The 19,835-nt window shown below is 42.4% G+C and overlaps 1 protein-coding gene across 1 annotated transcript in view; it reads right to left on the minus strand.

The window, feature by feature from the left end:
- Positions 1-8,290: 8,290 nt before the first annotated feature.
- abhd3 (abhydrolase domain containing 3, phospholipase) overlaps positions 8,291-19,835 on the minus strand; it is an 87,508-nt gene continuing 75,963 nt past the window's right edge. The window contains exon 9 of the mRNA XM_041189278.1: positions 8,291-8,469. Within this exon, the coding sequence (XP_041045212.1) occupies positions 8,291-8,469 (179 nt within the window). The remainder of the gene's footprint in view (positions 8,470-19,835) is intronic.

Consider the following 19,835-nt stretch of genomic DNA (forward strand, 5'->3'; position numbering starts at 1 on the left):
AGCAAATTTAAGCTCATTTTCAGTCAAAATAATATCCCAGAGCAATGTTTATTTTGTGCAACATACATTTGTATGTGGAGGAGAGGAAGCAGAGGTCTTACAGTACACAAAATGTCTGTGAAATTTATAATGTATTATCCTGTTTATAATTACCTAATAAGACAGAAATACATATAACATTTGAAAAAATGTCAGAGCACCTCAGATGCTCTGTACCATCGTGAAAAGATAAATTTAATTTTTGATTTCTACAGTCAGTATGCTACCAATCTCAGCCATGTCATTCCAAGTAATTCCCTGTGGGGAGTGAGGATGAATTTCTTTTTACTCCTTCATTGCCACCACCCTGACAATGATATCATGCACACTTCCCAGTTCTGATAGTGCACCATAGCCAAAAGCCCAGGAGCTGTTGACCTATATGCCTGCCTTCATAGACAGGGATAACATGGGAAAAACAATGGTGAGAAGTTTTAAATAAAGGAACATATTTTATGTATTTTCCGATTCACCCTAACTTTGGCAATTTCGTTGCTTATTTTTCTGTTGATTATTCCGTTATGAGGCTCACGATAATTTTCCCCTTTAAAGCAGGATAAATCCAGTCTGACGAGGTGCAGCTTCATCAGTCTACTCTTAAACATCAGTTAAGTGATGGAAGGGTTTGTTGACAGTGTTATCAAGGAGCATTTACTTATCTATAACCTGTTCTCCAATGCTCAGTTTGAGTCCCATGAAGACCACTCAACTCCAAATCTCATTACAGCCTTAGCTCAAATATGAACCATGGAGCAGAATGCAAAAGGTGAAGTGAGAAAGACTGCCCTTAACATCAAGACAGCTTTTGACTGAGTGTAGCATCAAGGAGCGTTGATAATGTTGAAATCAATGGGAACTGATGGGGTGGGGGGTTGGGGGGAGCTCTTTACTGGTTGGACAAAAGATGGTTGTGGTTCTTGGAGTCTAGTCATCTCAGCCTAAGGAGTTCCTCAGGAAATGTCCTAGGCCGAACTATCTTCAGCTGTTTTATCAATGCCCTTCCCTCCATCATAAAGTCAGAAGTGGGGATGTTTGCTGACGATTGCACAGTGTTCAGTTCTCTGTGCAGCTCTTCAGAAAATGATGCAGTCCATGTCTGCATGCAGTAAGACACGAGCAGCATTCAGACTTAGACTTAAGCGGCAAGTAACATACATGCCACACAAGTGCCCGGCAATGATCATCTCCAAAAGGAGAGAATCTAGCCATCTCTCCTTGACATTCATTGGCATTAACATTGCCAACTCCCTATCAACATCCTGGAGGTCACCATTAATCATAAAATTAACTTGACCAGCCACATAAATACCGTGGCTACAAGAGCAAGGCAGAGGCTGGGAATTCTGCAGTAAGTAATTCACCTTCTGACTCCCAAAAGTTTGTCCATGATCTATAAGGCACAATTCAGGAGTATGATGGAATACCCCCACTGGACTAGATGAGTGAAATTTCAACAACACTCAAGAATTTCAACAACATCCAGGACAAAGCATCCCCCTTGATTGGCACACCATCCACCATATGAAACATTCACTCCCTCCATCATCAGTGCACAGTGGTTGCAGTGTGTACCACCTACAAAATGCACTGTAACAACTTGCCAAGAGTTCTTTCATAAATAGCATCTTCTGTGAATGGAAATATTTTACTTCAAACATATTTCTGCGATAAGGATGAGATGAACAATTAATTCATTAATGTCAAGAACTAGGTATTGGTAAAGTGTGGAGCCAAAAACACATCTTTAGCTTGGCATCCATATTGAAATCAGAACTTTGATTGCAAGCACTGCACTGCCAATGGACACAAACCTTTTTGTCATGTGTGATGGCATCAGGATCTGCAAACTCCTCATGAAAAGGGATTTAATTTCAGTACTTTATATTCAATCACTGCATAGGGAAATCTCCCATCAATTCAATCCACGATCATTTACAATGTCCATATTATTGGCAGTGACAAGTTTCTATTGGGCTGAACTCGAGTGGTTTATTACAGATTATTGCTCAAATGTATTACATTACTGTTCCAATATATTTCTGGTTTTCTATGTATCAATATTTCAGCCATTTTCCCTGTGTAAGCTGTTAGCAATCATCTCGTCCTTCAGAATGACTGGACCAGTGACATGCCCACAAGCTTCCCTGTGACTGCTATCAATCCCTTTTTGTGATCAGACAACCTGAGGTACAATTTGGCTAAAAATTGTTGGTTTCTTCATCATTTTATCAAGTAGTGTGAAATCCCAATTGAGCAGTGAAACCTCTGACTTTCTGGCCAGAAGGTAATTTTGGATATGACAGAAAGCACCTATTCAAAAGGGATGGGTTGCACTTCACAGTAGGACTGGGACCAACGTCTTCGCAGGAGAATATAATGAAGTCTAAATTAGGGTTAAAAACAAAAAAAAAAACTGTGGATGCTGGAAATCCAAAACAAAAACAGAATTACCTGGAAAAACTCAGCAGGTCTGGCAGCATCGGCGGAGAAGAAAAGAGTTGACGTTTCGAGTTCTCATGACCCTTCGACAGAACTTGCGTTCGAGTCCAAGAAAGCTTGGACTCGAACGCAAGTTCTGTCGAAGGGTCATGAGGACTCGAAACGTCAACTCTTTTCTAAATTAGGGTTATTGTGAATGTATGTAAATGCACAGAATGTGGAAAATGCACTTGGTGAGTTACAAACAGAAATTGTCATGTGGAAATATGTGTTGTGGCGATAACAGAAACCTAGCTCAAAGGGAAGGACTGACTATTAAATATTCCTGGATGCAAGGTGTTCAGGAAAGATAGGAAAGGAAGGAAAGGTGGAGGGGTAGCAGTTTTGATTAAGGATAACATTGCAGTGCTGGAGAGAGAGCATGTTTCATGAGCGGCCAAGGATATAATCTATTTGGTTAGAGCTAAGGGACAAAAAGTGTGCAATACATTGCTCAGTGTAGTCTACAGGCCATCAACTAATGAGAAAGATGTAGAAGAACAAATCTGCAAGTAAATTACAGAGAGGTGTCAAAATTATATTGTAGTTGTAATGGGGAAACATTAATTATGCAAATATGGACTGGGACAGTAGCAGTGTAAAGGACAGAGAGGGGAAAGAATTCCTAGGGTGTGTTCAGGAAAATCTTTTACAGCAGTATGTTTCCAGTCCAACAAGAAAGGAGGTACTGCCAGACCTGGTTCTTGGAAATGAGGTGGGCCAAATGGATCAAGTGTCAGTAGGACAACATTTAAGAGATAGGTTGACTATGGAAAAGGACAAAGAACAATCCAGAGTAAGAATAATTAATTGGGGGAAAGCCAATTTCAGTGGGGCGAGAATGGATATGGCCCAGATCGATTGGAGTTAAAAGTTGGCAGACAAAATGGTATCTAAACAATGGGTTGCCTACAAAGTGGAAAGGCAGGGCAAACAAATCCAGAGTTCCATGGACAACAAAAGAGATGGAGATTAAGACGAAGAAGAAAAATTGTCCTTATGACAGATGTCAGGTGGACAATACAACCGAAAACCAGACTGAATATAGAAGATTCAGAGGGGAAGTGAAAAGGTAGGTGAAAAGCAAAGAAAGAGTACGAAAAGAGACTAGCAGCCAAAATGAAAGGAAATCTTATAGTCATCTATCGGTATATAAATAGTAAAAGGATGATAAAAGGAAGAGTAGGGCTGATTAAGGACCAAAAAGGGGATTTATGCATAAAGGCTGGGGCATGGCTAAGTGTATTAAATGAATACTTTGCATGTCTTTTCCAAGGAAGAAGCTGCTGTGCACGTCATTATGAAAGAGGAGCTAATTCAGTCACCTGAAGGATTTAAAATTGATAAGGAGATATTGGCTAGGTTATCTGTAGTTAAAGTTGATAAGGCACCAGAGATGCATCCAAGGATACTGAGGAAAGTGTGAGTGGAAATTGCGGGGGCACTGGCCATAATTTTCCAGTCTTCTTTTGACTTAGGGGTGGTGCCAGAGGACTGGAGAGTTGCAAATGTTACACCCTTGTTCAAAAAAGGGTGCAATGATAAGTTCAATAACTACAGGCCAGTCAGTTTAACTTCGATGGTGGGGAAGCATCATAATTTGGGACAAAATTAATGGTCACTTGGATAAACATGGGTTAATTAAGGAAAGCCTGCATGGATTTATTAAGGTGAAATCGCATTTAACCAACTTGTCGGAATTTATGATGAGTTAACAGAGAAAGTTGATGAGGTTACTTTGATGTGGTGTACATGGTCTTCTAGAAGGAATTTAATAAAATGCTGCTCAACAGACTTATTGCCAAAGTTATAGCTCATGGAACAAAAGAGACAGTAGCACCACGTGCAGAATTTTTCCCTTGCCGTGTGGGCTCGGTAGGGGCGGTCGGGAAGCCAACCGCTGCCCGTGATCAGGCCCATAAGGCAATTTCAAGCCAATTAAGGCCCGCCCAGCGTGAAACATGAACGGCAGCGCTCAGCGCTGCCTGTGTGGGCAGTGGGGAGGAGGCAAACGGAGTGAGTGCGAACTTCGTGTATGCGTGTGAGTGTGGGCTACATGATCTCCCTGAGGCAGAGAGCTGCCTCAGAGATGAACTGATTTAAAAAAAATTAAAGATTTTAGAAATGTGATGAAACATGTCCCCTCATACGACTCTGTCACATGTTATTAATGAAAAAATAGTTTTTATTTGATTTTCATTTGTTTTTGTAAACCTCATCTCACCCGTGGATGAGGTTTCCAAAAATATGTAAAGGTCCATAAGGTTGGATGGGCAGTGAAAAATTTATTTAATTAACTTTTTAATGGCCTTAATAGTCCTTTTGTCAGTGGGCACGCAGCCAACTTGGCTTAACGCTCGGTCGGGTTGGGCGTGCGCCCACCGAGCTAAAAATTTTAACGTGGACGTGAATTGGCTGAGTGGCAGGAAACAGAGAGTAGTAGTTAATGGAATAAAAAGAGAAAATGCTGGTAAAACTCAGCAGGTATGGCAGCATCTGTGGAGAGAGAAACAGTTAAAATTTTGAGTCCGTATGACTCGATTAATGATTAATTGATGTATTTTGGACTGAAGGCTTGTAGTGGAGTTCCCCAGGACTCATTATTGGGGCCCTTATTCTTCGTGACTATTATTAATAACCTAAATCTTGATGTTCAGGATACAATTTCTAAGTTTGCGGATGATAGTGTAGAAATTCAAAAAGACACAGACAGGTTGATGGAAAGGCAGGACAAGTGTCAAATGAAATTTAATATAGAGAAGTGTGAAGTGATTCATTTTGGTCAGAAGAAAGCGGAGAAATAATATAAAGGGTATAATTCTAAATGGAGTGCAGGAGTAGAGGGACTTGGGGGTATATGTGCATAAATCATTGGAGATGGCAGGAGAGGTTGAGAGTGTGGTTAATAAAGCATACAATATCCTGGGCTTTATCAATAGGGGCATGGAGTATAAAAGCAAGGAAGTTATGTTCAACTTATATAGAGTACCAGTTTGGCCTCAACTAGAGTATTCCATCCATTTCTGGGTGCCACAGTTTAGGAATGTGAGGACATTGGAGCAGGTGCAGAAAAGATTCACGAGAATGGTCCTAGATATGAAAGCTTCAGTTATGTAGATAAATTGGAGAAGCTGGGAGTTTTCTTTGGAGAAGCTTAAGAGATTTGATAGAGGTATTAAAAATCATGAGGGGTCAGGACAGGATAGGTAGGGAGAAACTGTTCCCATTGGTGGAAGGATCAAGAACAAGAGGGCACAGATTTAAGGTAATTGACAAAATAAACAATAACATGGGGCAGGATCTTCCCCCCACTGGGGTTTTTTGCAGAAGCAGGTGTGAGCGGGCTGGTTCCTGAACGGTGCGTTGGGGGTGTGCTGCCATTTTACGTGGGCAGGCCAGTTAAGGCCTGCCCAGCGTGACGCCCGCCAGGAAGCGCTGTGTGCTCCCTGTGCGGATGGTGGGGGGGGTTGAAATTCCCTAAGTTGGGAGTGCGCTCTTCCACGCGATCAGCTCAGGTTTCAAACAGTTAATAAAGCTGAGAGAAAAAATTCCTGACGTGTCCCCTCATGGGCCATTGTCACATGAGCTGGGATGTCAATTTCTTTTATTTAAATATTTCATACACATTTTAATACCCTCATGAAACCTCATCCCACTGGTGGATGAGTTTTCATGTTCCTTCAGAAGCCCGCCTGGGCTCCCGGCCTGCCCACCAACTTTAAAGTTGGATGGGCAGGTCCATTGATTACTTTATTAATGGCCTTAAGTGGCCGTTGACAGGCCGGCGGGTGCGCAGCCCACTTGGCTCCATGTCCGCTGACCTGAAAATGTAAATGATGCGGGGTGACGTCGGGACGCCTGCCCGATGTCACCCTGCATCATTTTACAGGTCGGCAAGTGGGCCCCACCCACCCACTCGCCAAATGGAAGATGCAGCCAATGAGGAAAAACGTTTTTCACGCAGCGAGTGATTTGGACTGGAATGGGCTGCCTTAGAGTGTGGTGAAGTAGGTTTAACTGAGGTATTCAAGAGGGAATTGGATTGCTATTGGAAGAATGTGCAGAGCTATGTGGAAAAGGTGGGGGAGTGAGACTAGGTAAATTGCTCCTAAGGAGAGGCAGCATAGACATGATGGGCCAAATAGCCTCCTTCTGTACTGTAACAATCCTGTGATTCTGTGAGTATTGAATATATGGAAGACCTGCATTGGTTCTGCTATTGGTTAATTTATTATTTCACATTTGGCAATAATAATAGATACAATAAATTTTCAGACACTGGCATTAGGGAGATTGCCATGAGATTTCCATGAGGCAAGCACAGTGTCATCGCCATCTCATTGTTCAGGTCCTTCCACTTTTACTGCCAGCAGAGATTAATTGATATGAAAAGTAATTTCTGAAAGAACATTTGCTGAGCAGACATTGGTGTGACTTTCACTTGGATTCTTTTAAAAATTGGGCTGTATTCAAACTGCAAATCAAATGATAATTTCAAACAACCATAGGGAGTGAGAAAAAATACACACTTATGACATAGGTCACATTTCAATCTGCATATCTTGGCTGAAAGTTGGACAGCTGTATCATTGTAATCATTGGACCATTATCCAAAATATGAAATAGTTTATAAACTAAAAATTTATATTATTTGTATTAAATAAACAAACAATGTTCATTTTAGAAAATTTTATTTTTTTATATAGTAAATATCTTAAAATTTATCCCAGTTGTTTAAGAGTTTTCTCTGAACAAAATGTACTACATTTGTAACTCATATTGTCACATACAATCTGTTATTGTACTTGAAGTACTGGAAGATCCTAGTAAGTCCTGGACCCTCTGACAGGACAACTAAGTATGTTGAGTAACTCATGGCCAACTCAGTAGCACCGACTGTGTAAATACTATAGCCCAGGGTCAAACATATTGCATTCACAGTGACATCTCTTAAATACAGTTCAATTCAGAGTTAGTTGCTGTTAGTTTAAATGTGATATTGATTTTTATTGGTTTTCAAGCTTTTAAGGAATAGTCCTTGGCACAGTCAAGGTAGATTAATGGTTTGAAAAGAAATTAATCGAGCCCAAACTTAAAAGAAAATGCATCAGCAATACCTAGGCTTTGTTGCATTTCTTTTCAGTCATGAGTTTTTGTCCTAGCAGTATCTGTACTTCTTTATTAATTTATAATAGTTATTCATGTGTTATATCTTTACAGTAGCTTTAGTACAAGATGTAAAGCGCTACAAAGTATGTTATTTGGACAAATGTTAAACTGTGTACAAATGCATTCTCTTCTGAACAATTCAATCATGTTATGAATTCCAAATACATTGAAAAAGATTGAACCGGCCCTTAAGTTAAATAATAGCCCTGAGGATTTCAATCTACCATTGATAATGTATTGTACAGGTTCAGTGCCAACTGGGTATGCAAAAATGAACAACTGTGATAGAAGATGAAGTTAGAAAATGATATAAAACCATAACTTGAATATTTAAAATTAACAAAATAATAACCAATTCACATGAAAGAGAGAGACCCAAGTATAAATTGAGATTTAGTCTGAGTATAATAATCTTGACTCTTTGTCATTCACCCTATAATTAAATTCTGGACAAATCCAAGTTACAGCCAGCCCATTTTAAATTCACGATAGATACAAGTAAATATGTACTTTACAATGTGCCCAAATACCAATGTTGAGATTTTCAATAGTTTACTCAGTAAATTTAGGTTACCAAACAATTGGAATGGACGAATTTCAAGATTTATGTATTTTTCAGCTCATCTTTATGCTCAAAGACAGCTTGTGTAAATTGTTTGAAGACTCTGTCCATATAAGTGGCCCATCGAGGAAATATCCCTTCCAAGAAGCCGATGTGACCACCATGTGCAGTTAGTAGTAATGCAACCTTTGGGTTTTCTTTGGCAGACTGCAGAGGTATGGCTGAAAGAAATACAAATGTCAGAACAGTAATGCATGAATTTTTTGCAAGCCATTTAACAAATGAAAATTATTAACAGTAAAGTGCACTGTAAAGCAATGCTCATGGGATCAGCTTTAATTTAAGAAATAATTTCCACATACAATTCCACTTTAACTCACTGCACTGTAGTCTAGCATGAGTAAAATGGATCCCAAGATTAATATTTTCATTTACAAATTAAATACATAGTTGCAATTAAATTTGTTTCTCTTCTCAAAATAGCCTAGAACAAACCACTGAAATTCTGCAATGAGATAACAAGTATTTGGATGTTTGATACATTTTTAATCATTTTCCATCCTTGCTATTTGAGCTGGTGTTAACCTGTTTGAAATAAATGGGTGAACACTGCTGTTCTAAACAAAGAGACTTTGGAATTTCAGATGAATGTATTAACTGTTTCTGTAATAATACTTTTAAAGTGTAATTGCAGATCCTAATTAGCCCAAAGTCCATCTCCACAAGAACACAGCTGATGGCTGCTGGTCTGAACTCAATCTCCTATTGTCTTCCCCAGCAGAGAAAGGCAGCTTCTCTGTCAAAACAACTAGATTTTCCAAGGGCCTGACTGGTAAACTATACTTAGATGCCTGATTGGATTTCGTCGCTTGTCTGTTTTATGGTGACAGGGTCCAAAGAACAGTGACCTTCTGTCTGAAGTCTCCGAGCAGATGTTCAGGTGTACTCAATCATTTAGGGCCAATTTCCAGTACTATCCCAATATCACCCCTATCAGGAGGAACACACCTGCTCTACCTGGTTCCATAAAAGCATAAAAACCTTTAGTTACCTTTTCGTGATCCTAATTCTCATATTGAAGGGATCTAATTGCTGCCTCCTGGCCTAAGTGCCCTGAATAAATGGAAGGTGCTGGCTTTCAATCTGGCAGCCAATGCAGTTAATGGGGAAACATACACGAGATCAATTTCTGCTTTATCAACACTTCTGGAAAAGCAAAACATGTTTGCGATTGCTTTAATATTTAAACCAATGGAAGTGTTAAATGTTGGGTCAATTTTTAAAATGTTCCAACTGATGCAATTTTTTTGCGACATTGGGCAGGATTTTTCATCTGGCTGGCAGGCTCGGCGGGAGTGATGGGGGCGGGCACGGAGCTGATTGCTGCCCGCGATCTGCTCTGCGCTGCTATTTTACGCGGGCTGGCCAATTAAGGTCTGCCCAGCGTAATACAGGGCTGGTAGCGCTCAGCGTTACCTGTGCGGGCATTGGGAGGAGGGAGAGTCGGGGTCAAAGCTCTTTTGTGCTTGCATGGGGAAGTGTGCTTCAATCTCCCTGAGGCATGGAGCTGCCTCAGGGAGATTGAATCGATGTTCAAAAAATTAAATAAGAGGTTTATAAATTGATTTAAACATGTCCCCTCATGTGACTGTGTCACATGAGTTGGGACATGTCTTTACATTAATGAAATTTTTAAAGTTATTTAATAAAAGCTTTAGGAAACCTCATCCCACACATGGATGAGGTTTCCTAAAAAATGCAAAGGCCGCTTGGCCTTTTTGCCTGCCCGTTAACTGTAAGATTGGACGAGTAGCGTTTATATTAACCTTAATTAAATCCTTAATGGCCTTAATAGGCCATTTACATATCGGCGGGCGTGCAGCTGACCCGTCCGCTAACCAAAACATCGCTACTCAGCGCAATGAGTTGGGACGCACGTCCGACGTCATCGCGCATCATTTTACATGTCCACATGTCGGGCCCACCCCTGCACGACGACTGAAAAATTCTGCCCATTATTGAGGAAAATGTTCTGGCTCTGCACTCACGCACATTGGATTGTCTGGTGCAGAAAATAGCCAAAAAGCAAACCGGTTGGATCAAAGCAGTCAAACCTCTTTACAGGTATGTGCCCTTATGGCCCTCCTGATTTTCTGATATTTGCTGTAAAGTGTGGAAAGCAATAATAATTTGTCACCTTTTCTGTTTGAGGAGAACTTAATTCAAGGGTGAACCTTTTTCAATATTTAATTGTAGTCTACTTTTTTCTCTTCCTGCTCTGAGAGAATTATTCATTTTATTATAAGGGATAACACTGGTCTTTAGAGCCACAGCAGAGGCAGAGATGATTCTGTCAAACTATGTGGTAAATAGTCATGCCATATAATATTTACAGCACATAAACAGGGCATTTGGCCTAACACCTCAATGCTGCTGTTTGTACTCCAAATATGCCTCCTCCCACCTTACCTCATTTCACACTACCAGCATATCCATCAATTCCTTCCTCTATATCAGGTTTCTTCTTAAGTGCATTTATGTCATTCGCCTCAACTACTCAATGTGGTAACAAATTCCACCACTCCTAAATTCCTTTTATGACTACTAGGTTTAGATTCCCCTGGGAGACAAAAAGGCAATCACATGGCAGAAGAAGAAACCTAAGTTGTGAACCTGCTTGTTCGGAAGATAGCCTTGTGGGAGAACAAGCTGAGGGAAGAAGTCTACCTTGATTGGCTCCCTCTATCAACCTTGCCTAAAATAGTGTGTGGCTATCAATCTGTAGCCAGAGAGCCCTCATCTGAGTGTAACCTGTCTGCATTTGGCCCTGTAAAGCTGAGAGTTGGTGAGAACATCCAGGCATCCACCAAGACCCAGTCTTCAAATGAGAGAACTCCAGGTCGACAGCATTGAGACCCTGCAGACTTTATCCCTTATTTTATAACGTCCATCCTCCAAAGAGACACTATCTGTTTGTCCTTTGTTTGTGTGTTTGTGCTGGGGAATTCTTTAGGAAGAGATAGATAGTTATACTTCCCAATTACAATTGTGTGTTAACCAGCACTTGAAACTTGTTATAAGAAGTTTTGTTATAAAATAAATTAAGCATTCTGAGTTTTTGAAAGAAACCTGGTCAGAATCTCTTTTCTTCTGGGTACTAGAAGTATAGGTACACAATTGGCCATTTTGGTAAGAAAATTAAACAGTTAAATTAATGGTATGGCCTACAGAGTAGCGGGACTTGCTAATTCACGCACTCCTCCTATCACGGTTGTTAACAATATGTACAGGGGCAGCCTCGGTCATGTGGTTAGGAGTCAGCTGTTGTGTCTCTGTCAGAGGGGCCATAACCTGGAGGCACCTTAAGGGAATCACCCAATATCATCCCTTTCCACTCAGGGCTGATCTGGATCTCTTTGCTCACCAAGTGTGGATGAGCACTTGGCTGCATTTGAATGTAACATTCAGCCATCAAGGCAGCTATTTAACCAATCCTTTTAACAGTAGCTACCATTGTATGGAGGCTATTATTTTGTGCCTGCATCTACTGGTGGGTCAGCTGCATCTGACTCCATGTGAGGTTGGCTATTGTTTCAGTGGAGGTGGTCATGCACTCACATGCCAAAGACATTACAACACTCATGTCTGCGATTAATTCCTATCTTATCTGCAAGATACTACAATGCATTTGGGAATTCAGACAGATGATCACACATTTCCCTTTGCTTCCCTTCAAGTACCTGCTTAGTGTATGATCCCTGAGGTTCAGCATCTGTGTACAGCTGAGAATATTTTGATGCTTCCTCAGGCCTCCAATGGGGACTTTCTATAGCTGTCTTGGCCTCCAGCACCAGTTCCTCTTCATATGTGAAGTACTGCTCGCTTTGTACCACCCTTTCCATTTGTGTTGCTGGAGCCCCCAAGATAAATGTATCTGCACTGGTGGAAGGTGCACATATGTCATGTGATGGTGTATCCTCAGAGAGCTACTCCTCCTTTGAGGACTGAAATGCCTCCTCCCTCATCTCTCGCTGTGCCTGTGGCAATGTTCCTGCGGGAGAAGAAAGACAAGTGCCAGTCCTGCATGTAGGTGGCAGAGAGATCAAGTCCTTGCATTTTGCTGTGCATTACATTTTTCATATTGGCGAATAGGGTTTTACAAAAGCCACATGTCAGATCCAACTGCAAGGGCAGAATCTTCTGGCTGGTGTGTGGGTGGCAGAGCCCGCATGCCAGCGCTTAAAATGTCGCATGCTGACGTCACGCCAGCGTCCCGATGTCAGCGCGCGGCATCACAATATTTCGGTCTGCAGGTGCGCTACGCAGCAGGACACGTGCCCGCCATTAATTAAAGGCCTTGTTAAGGCCATTAACTCTCCAATCGACCAGGATTTTGAGGGGCCCGTGCGAACTTCGGATCGGCACAGGGGCCCAACGGGCAGACGGGTAAGTGATTTTTTTACAAACTTCATCCAGTGGCAGGATGAGGTTTGATATCAGGTTTAAAAACTTTCAATAAAGTGCTTGTGTTCTTCACTAACATGTCCCATCTCGTGTGACATTTTCACATGAGAGGGACATGTTAATGATTTTAAAATTTTTCTATTTTTGGACTTTCAGAGTTTCAGTGATCTTCCTGAGGAAGCACTTTGCCTCAGGGAGATGTGTGCTCTTATGCGCGAAAGAGTGCACTCTTGCAGTTGGGGAATTCCCCCCCGCCCGCACAGGAAGCGCATAGCGCTTTCCATCGGGCAACATGCTGGGCAGGCCTTAATTGGCCCACCAACTTAAAATGGCGGCGGGGCCCGTTTAGGCGGCAGCAATCGGCTGCCTACCCGCTGCTGAGTCAGTCGGCCCGCCCGCCCATCAAGGGCAAAATTCTGCCCCAAGTGTAATGGAATGTTTTCACCAAGCTGCTGTGGCACCTCCATCTCTCCATCGACGACAGCTTTCATTGAAGCCGATTTCTAGTCCATCCATCTCCTTTGAGGATGGCTAAGTATGCAACTCCAACCCGCTTCTGCACCTCTCCTGGGAGTTGTACGCTCTCATCTCTTGCAACGAGGAAACTTATGAGGCAGTCCTTGCTTAGGACATAAGGATGACATTTGAGGAAGATCATTGTGGGATGGGGAGCAGCAGGTCAGTACTTTGTGGGTTAGTATCATGCTTGTCTTGGAGAAGTTGGAGCCTGGGCTTGCTGACCTAGAAATTATCCCACCGCTCTAAAATCTAAGTCTGTAAGATTCCACCCTTTTTCCAAGGAGTAAGTGGCCTCCTTATTTCTCCTAATATAAGGTACCACCATGCATTTAATCCAAATTGAAATTAATTTTCCATTCAGACATCCATTGTGGAAGTTTGTTAATGTCTTCTTGTATTTTAGCACTCTATAAATTATATGACCCCATACCTCCCTCTCCCCACCCCCAATTTGGTGTCACCACAAATTTTGATACATTAAGTCCCTGTTTATCATTGTCCCATTTTACACTGTTTCACTTTAACATGAGTCAGTTAATGGGACTTGTATTTTTGTTTAGTGCTGCGAGTTTTGTTTTGAAGTTGTTTTAGGCCTGTCTGATGTGAGGCCGTGTGACCCAATTGGTGCCATTTTGGAGTGGCCTCTCCAGCTCCCTAACCCACCCTCTCACTGCCGACCCTCCAACGTGTGGCCGCTTCCAGCTCCCTAACTCACCCTTTCACCAATCTTTCAATTCACTAAACCTCCCGCTTCCCCCAAGCTGAAGCTGTTCCTCCTGCCTCTCAACTCTCATCTCCAAAGCCCTCACTCACAGCGAGGATTCAGGAATGGGAAGCTGTGAGCGAGCAAGTTGGGAGCAGGCGATTTGTTGAGAGGAAGGATGGGCGAGACAGTGAATTAGGGCACGGGAGAGGCCGCAAGTCAGAGGGTTGGGGAGAAGAAGGGTCTGCAGCAACCAGGAGGGTCGGAAAGCGGGATTTTGATGAGCGGGAGGTTTGGGAGGCAGGATCGGCTTTGAGCGGCAGATAAATACAAAATTACCATATTTCTTCTATATTTTTAAATTTATTTTATTTTAAAAGTTATTTCATTTACCAACATAGGAATTTAGCAATTTAAAGTATTTCAACTTACAGGGTATAATGTTTTAATGTTTTTTTCTGATGAAGATGCTCCTACTGAACCTAATTACAGCTTTTACATTGTTTTAAGGGAGAATGTGATTCGCTTAAAATCATTTCACAAACTCAGGATTTTCAGGAATGCAACTACAACTTGAAGTGAGGACTTACTGTGTTATGCTTCCTATATGTTTTCAGGTCCTAGCCAAAGAGCTTAGTCAAAATGTGAAAATGGCTTTTGTGGCTGCTTTGCAGATAACTGTTAATACAATATGCTTAAATTTACCCAGCAGGAGCCTTTACTTTCATGAAGATATTTCGGCATTCACAATAAGAACGACAGTTATATTCAGCTGATGAATTTACCAGCCTTTGCTTTTGAAACAACGCGCTGAATCTTCTGCGGAATCATCGCCGGATTGCCACTGCGCTCCTTTTTGCACTAAGCTGGAGCTCCGCATTTCTGACCTAAGCTTCCGAACCAGGTTCCTTCAGACGTACGGAGTGTACTTGTTCTCGGAGTCCTTCATCGTGGTGCACAATCGTCAGGGGAAGCCAAGCCACGCCCACTTTTACACTAGCTGCCGTATTTTGGTAAGTCTTCATTCACTTAAAAAATGAAAAGTTTTGGGGCATTTAAATAGCTTTTCACTGTGTTAGTGAAAAAGTGGGAGTGAGGTAATTGGGTAGGGTGGAAGGGTGGGTAGGATGACAAATTGGCAGGGTGTAAACGGTAGGGTGGGTGGTGTAGTGAGGTCGGTTTGGGGGGAGTGGGAGAGTCAGGGGGGTGTTGGAGGGTCACAGGGTCGGGGCGAGTCAGAGGGTTAGGGAGGTAGTTGGCGGGTTGGTGGGGTAATCAAAGGGTCAAGGGAGACTTGGGAGGTCACGTGGAGTTGGAGCGTCAGGAGAGTCGGAGTATCCTGGGGGTAGTCAGAGAGTTGGGGGTGGAGTCAGAAGGTCGGGGGAGAGCCCGAGGGTCAGGAGGGAATTGAGGAGTTGTCAGTTGTATAGTTACCCAGGAGTTAGACATGGTTTTCATCTGTCTAACATTCCCTGGGGAACTATTCAGGTAAGTGAGCCATAACCCTCCGACGTCTCCAATTCTAACTCAGAATTGGAGACATTTTCGGAGGGTGCAGGGGAGCAGGCGAATTGCCCATTGGAAGTTGAAACTTGCCAGGCAATTCCCATGGAGTCCTTGCATTGGGACTTCTGAGGGGTCCAGTAGCGCATCCAGTCTCCAATAATTTGGAGATGGGAAGACCTGGGCCAAGATTACTCAGTGCCCTGCTTTGCACAAAATACAAATGTTGTCTGGGTGTCCTGTAATGTAATTCTGACTATCAGGTAGCAGAGAACTCTGCACACATTTACTAACTAGAATCACCAATAGTTGACTTGTAGCAACACTGGAAATAGCAACATGGAGCTGAAGTCAAATAGAAAGATAAAGGGAGGGAAACGGAAAAAACAGAGGGGAGGCAAGCCAAGATACATTTAACTTTTACACATAAATAATACAAATTATCAGGTAACATCAAGTGCAGAATTTTGCCCTTGTTGGGCGAGCTTGGCGGGGGCAGAAGGGGGTTTGAGAAGCACAGAGCTGTCTCAGGGAGATGAACAGTTTTTAAAAATTAGAAATAAAAATTTTTAAAAATGTTGTAAAACATGTCCCCTCATGTGACTCTGTTGCATGAGTAGGGACATGTTATAAATGGTATTTTAAAAATTTTATTTCATTTTTATTTGATCTTGGAAACCTTATCCCACCTATGGATGAGGTTTGCAAAAGTCGCTTGACCTTTTTGCCTGCCCGCCAACCATAAGGTTGGATGGGCAGTGAAAAATTTGTTTCAATGACCTTGCTAATGGCGTAAATAGGCCTTTTGATTGTCGGTGGGTGAACTGCCGACTCCGGCATGCGTCCGCTGACCCAAATATTGCGCGACTGCACGTTGACGTTGGGATGCTTGCCCAACATCAACATGCGTCACTTTATGCTCGAGTGGGTTGGGCGCGTGCCCACCCGCTGAGGTAAAAATTCAGCCCCAAGCATTATTGAATCACTTAATTTTAAAGCACAGAAAAGGCCATTCAGCTCATTGCAATTATGGTGAATGTCTGGAAGAGTTGTCCACTTGGTAACTGTGTCCTTTTGCCACACACTTATAATGTTTTCTTTAAATATTTATACAATTACTTTTTAAAAGGGGTCAGATGGAAATTATTTCATTGATGCCATGCAAGAATCATCTGTGAAATGCAGCTGATTGGAGTTGAATAATATAATTGGAATATTAGACCTATATTTTGGAAATTTTGCCTAGTTAATTCAGGGGTGAGGGAGAAAATTTACAAGGATTTATTTTCTTAGAAATTCAGGAAGAAATTTTAACCCCCAAGAATGGCTGGGTTGGGGGCTGAAAGTAATTTAAAAATTCAAACCCACCCCAACCTACCCACTTCCGGTTTTAATGGAGACAGGTTGCTGGGTGGGACTGGAAGGGATCCAAACCCCTCTTAAAGGCAGGTCAGTCAGTAAAAGCTTTCAAGACAACTATGGCTTCCATTTTGAAGGATTTTAGTTTTTACCCATGGAGGGTGGGCTCAGGAAACCAAGCAGGTAAAGGGAGATAGGTAGACCCAGATCCATGAGGTTAGTGCTTGGTGTCCAAGAAGAGGAGGGCGAGCAGGAGTGTTTCCACAGGCCCAACAAGCTTAGTTCTTTACAGGCCCATGATTGGCCAATCCGCAATGATCTCCAACTCTCCCCATGATCGCCAACTCTCCCACCCTCCAATTCCCTTACCGACTTCCACAATCTACCCCCAATGATCTACCTCGCAATCTTCATCTGAAGAGCCTAATCTCAATTTCCTCACCCTCCCATGATCTTCACAAACTGCATCACGATCTTTCTCTCCTTCCCTCCTTCCTCTCTTTTCCCTGGCTGTGGTTTGGTGCTGCAGGTTTTCAATAACATCATCAACCAGGCTGGCAGTTGGGTGGGAAACCTACTGAAAGAAATGTAAGCACGACCTGCTATTAGCATCAGCAGTACATTCAGGAAACCCATGCTTCTAGGTTTCCCAACAGAAATATTCCCCCCCACTCTCTTCATGGCCAGAGGTAAATATCAGGAACTTAGATACCCAAGAGATGAGATACATTGGATGGAGTCTATGATAGGCCAAACTGAGTGGTTTGCAGAAAAAATGGATGAAACAATCTTGATCTAATTTTGATGCTATTATACAAATAGCTGTAATTTTGTTATTGTTCCAATCATCTGCAGTAGTAAGAGGTAAAATATAGTTAAATAAGAAAACTTTCTCCTGATAATGATAATATTGATAGTTAGGCCTTTTTAAGCCATTTTATTAAAGTAATGATTTATTCCAAACTATTTGTGAGCCCTTCTTATGGTGAACCATGGCATACCCCTGCCACTGGTTGTGCCATGTTTACAACTGCAGTGGCTGCCCAGTGCTACCCACTTTCTGACACTTTTTTTACTCACTCATGGAACGTGGTTGTTGCTGGCAAGACTAGCATTTATTGCCCATCCCTAATTGCCCTAGAGAAGATAGTGGTGAACAGCCTTCTTGAACCACTGAAGGGCAGGTTATGCAGGTGCACCAACAGTGCTATTAGGCAATGACCTCCAGGATTTTTATCCAGTGATGGTATTGGAATAGCGATATAATTCCAAGTCAGGATGGTGTGTGACTTGGAGGGGAACTTGGAGGTGATGTTGTTCCCATGTGCCTGCTGCTCATGTTCTTCTAGGTCATAGAGGTCATGGGTTTGAAAGTTCCTGTTGAAGGAGTCATGGTACTTGTGCTGCTGGTGTTCCTGTTGCTGCTTCTCTTGTTCCCCATCAGAGGTTCAAGGTTTAGCTGCATAAGTTGCTCCCATGATTATAGCATGCAAGTGCAGATCAAAATCAACAAAATCCAAGATATTTGAAATGATCTCCAAAATATTGGCAATCACCTGTACAGCCTTGGAATCTCGAAGGAGGTGTTTGTACGTGAGCTGGTAGAGGTCTGCATGAGTCATGTGATGGTGATTTCTCAAGAGCGCGTAGCCTTCTCTGAGGACTTCTACTGCTCCAGCTGCTTTGTCACGCTTGGGGAGGGAACAGGCGCAAGTGCGATTTGAAAATTGCGTTTGCTGCAGGAATGCAATCCGCAAATCGCGCTTGCACCCGTTCCCTCCCCACCAGCAATTGAAAATCCAGCCCCTGGTATTGTGCTTGCATGTATGTTTGGAACATCTAGTGTGTATGTGTTACGAGAGAAAATAAGGAACGGAATTTAATGGGTGGCAAGATTGCTCGCCCCGTCACTTGAACAGTGAGGAGCGCATCCCTGCCGATTACGGCAACCCCGCAGCCATTTAACACTCCTAGGTCTGATTAGGCTAATTTGTTGGGCCTCCATCACTCCCCATCCCTGAACTCCTCCCCCGGCCTCAAAATTGAAGCTGGGCGGGAAGATCAGCGTCAATTAAAGGGCCTCAATTTGGGTGAGGAAGGGCAGGCCACCGTAGGCCTTGCCCACCCCCCTAAAGTTGCAGAAATGTCAAGAAATCACCAGGAGGGCACTGGGAAGGCCACCTGGGTAATTTGATGGGCCCCTCCATCTGAAAACCTACCAGTGGGGGCCTGTAAAATTCTGCTCAAGAAAATGAGAAGGATAGTGCTAGGCAGGAGGTTAATGGAACAAATGCAGAAAATACTGGAAACAATTCAGCTCAATGGAGATTTCAAACTTTAAATTACTCCATTCCTGCCAATAATGCTTGGGATGGCCTCTTTGAAGGAACCCAGGGCTTAATGCTATGGGGGCCTGCCTGTCATGTGTGTCTGTTCCCATCTATGTTCCCACCTCTTTGTTTATAAACTGAGAAAAGGAGTTGAGAGTTTGAAACAGTCAAGATAACATTTACTAACACCCATTCGCCCATTCTGCAGACCATCATAACCGATTACGTGTACATACATTCATGTAATTTTATTTTAAAAGATTCTTTGGATGAAGAGTAATGGTTTGGCAAAAGTTATAGGTTTAAGTTGCAGCTTCGGAATGGGTGTGCATGGTAAGCATTCAAAGGACTGTAAGATAGTCTGAGTGGAAGGAAAGAATTTGTGACCAGCATATATTGTCCATCTCCTTTGTATATAATAATGGTGAGTAGTTTTACCTTGGTTGATTTGGTGCGATCTTTAAACATGTTATGAATTTGCTGCAGATCTATTGGATGTTATGCTGGAGTACCATTTATTTCGATATACCGTACGGTTCTCCTGTAGCAGAGTGCCCTAGAGAGTTAAATCAGGTAACCTTCCTCCAGCATATTCTGCTGTTGCATCTTCAAATCATTAGGCACATGCCTTAGATGCATTCTAACTATATCTCAATATGTCTTGAATTTGCTGACCTTAAAAACACAGCCCCCTTTAAGTTACTACTGC

This window comes from Carcharodon carcharias, chromosome 6 (genome assembly GCF_017639515.1).
Source record: "Carcharodon carcharias isolate sCarCar2 chromosome 6, sCarCar2.pri, whole genome shotgun sequence".
NCBI lineage: Eukaryota > Metazoa > Chordata > Chondrichthyes > Lamniformes > Lamnidae > Carcharodon > Carcharodon carcharias.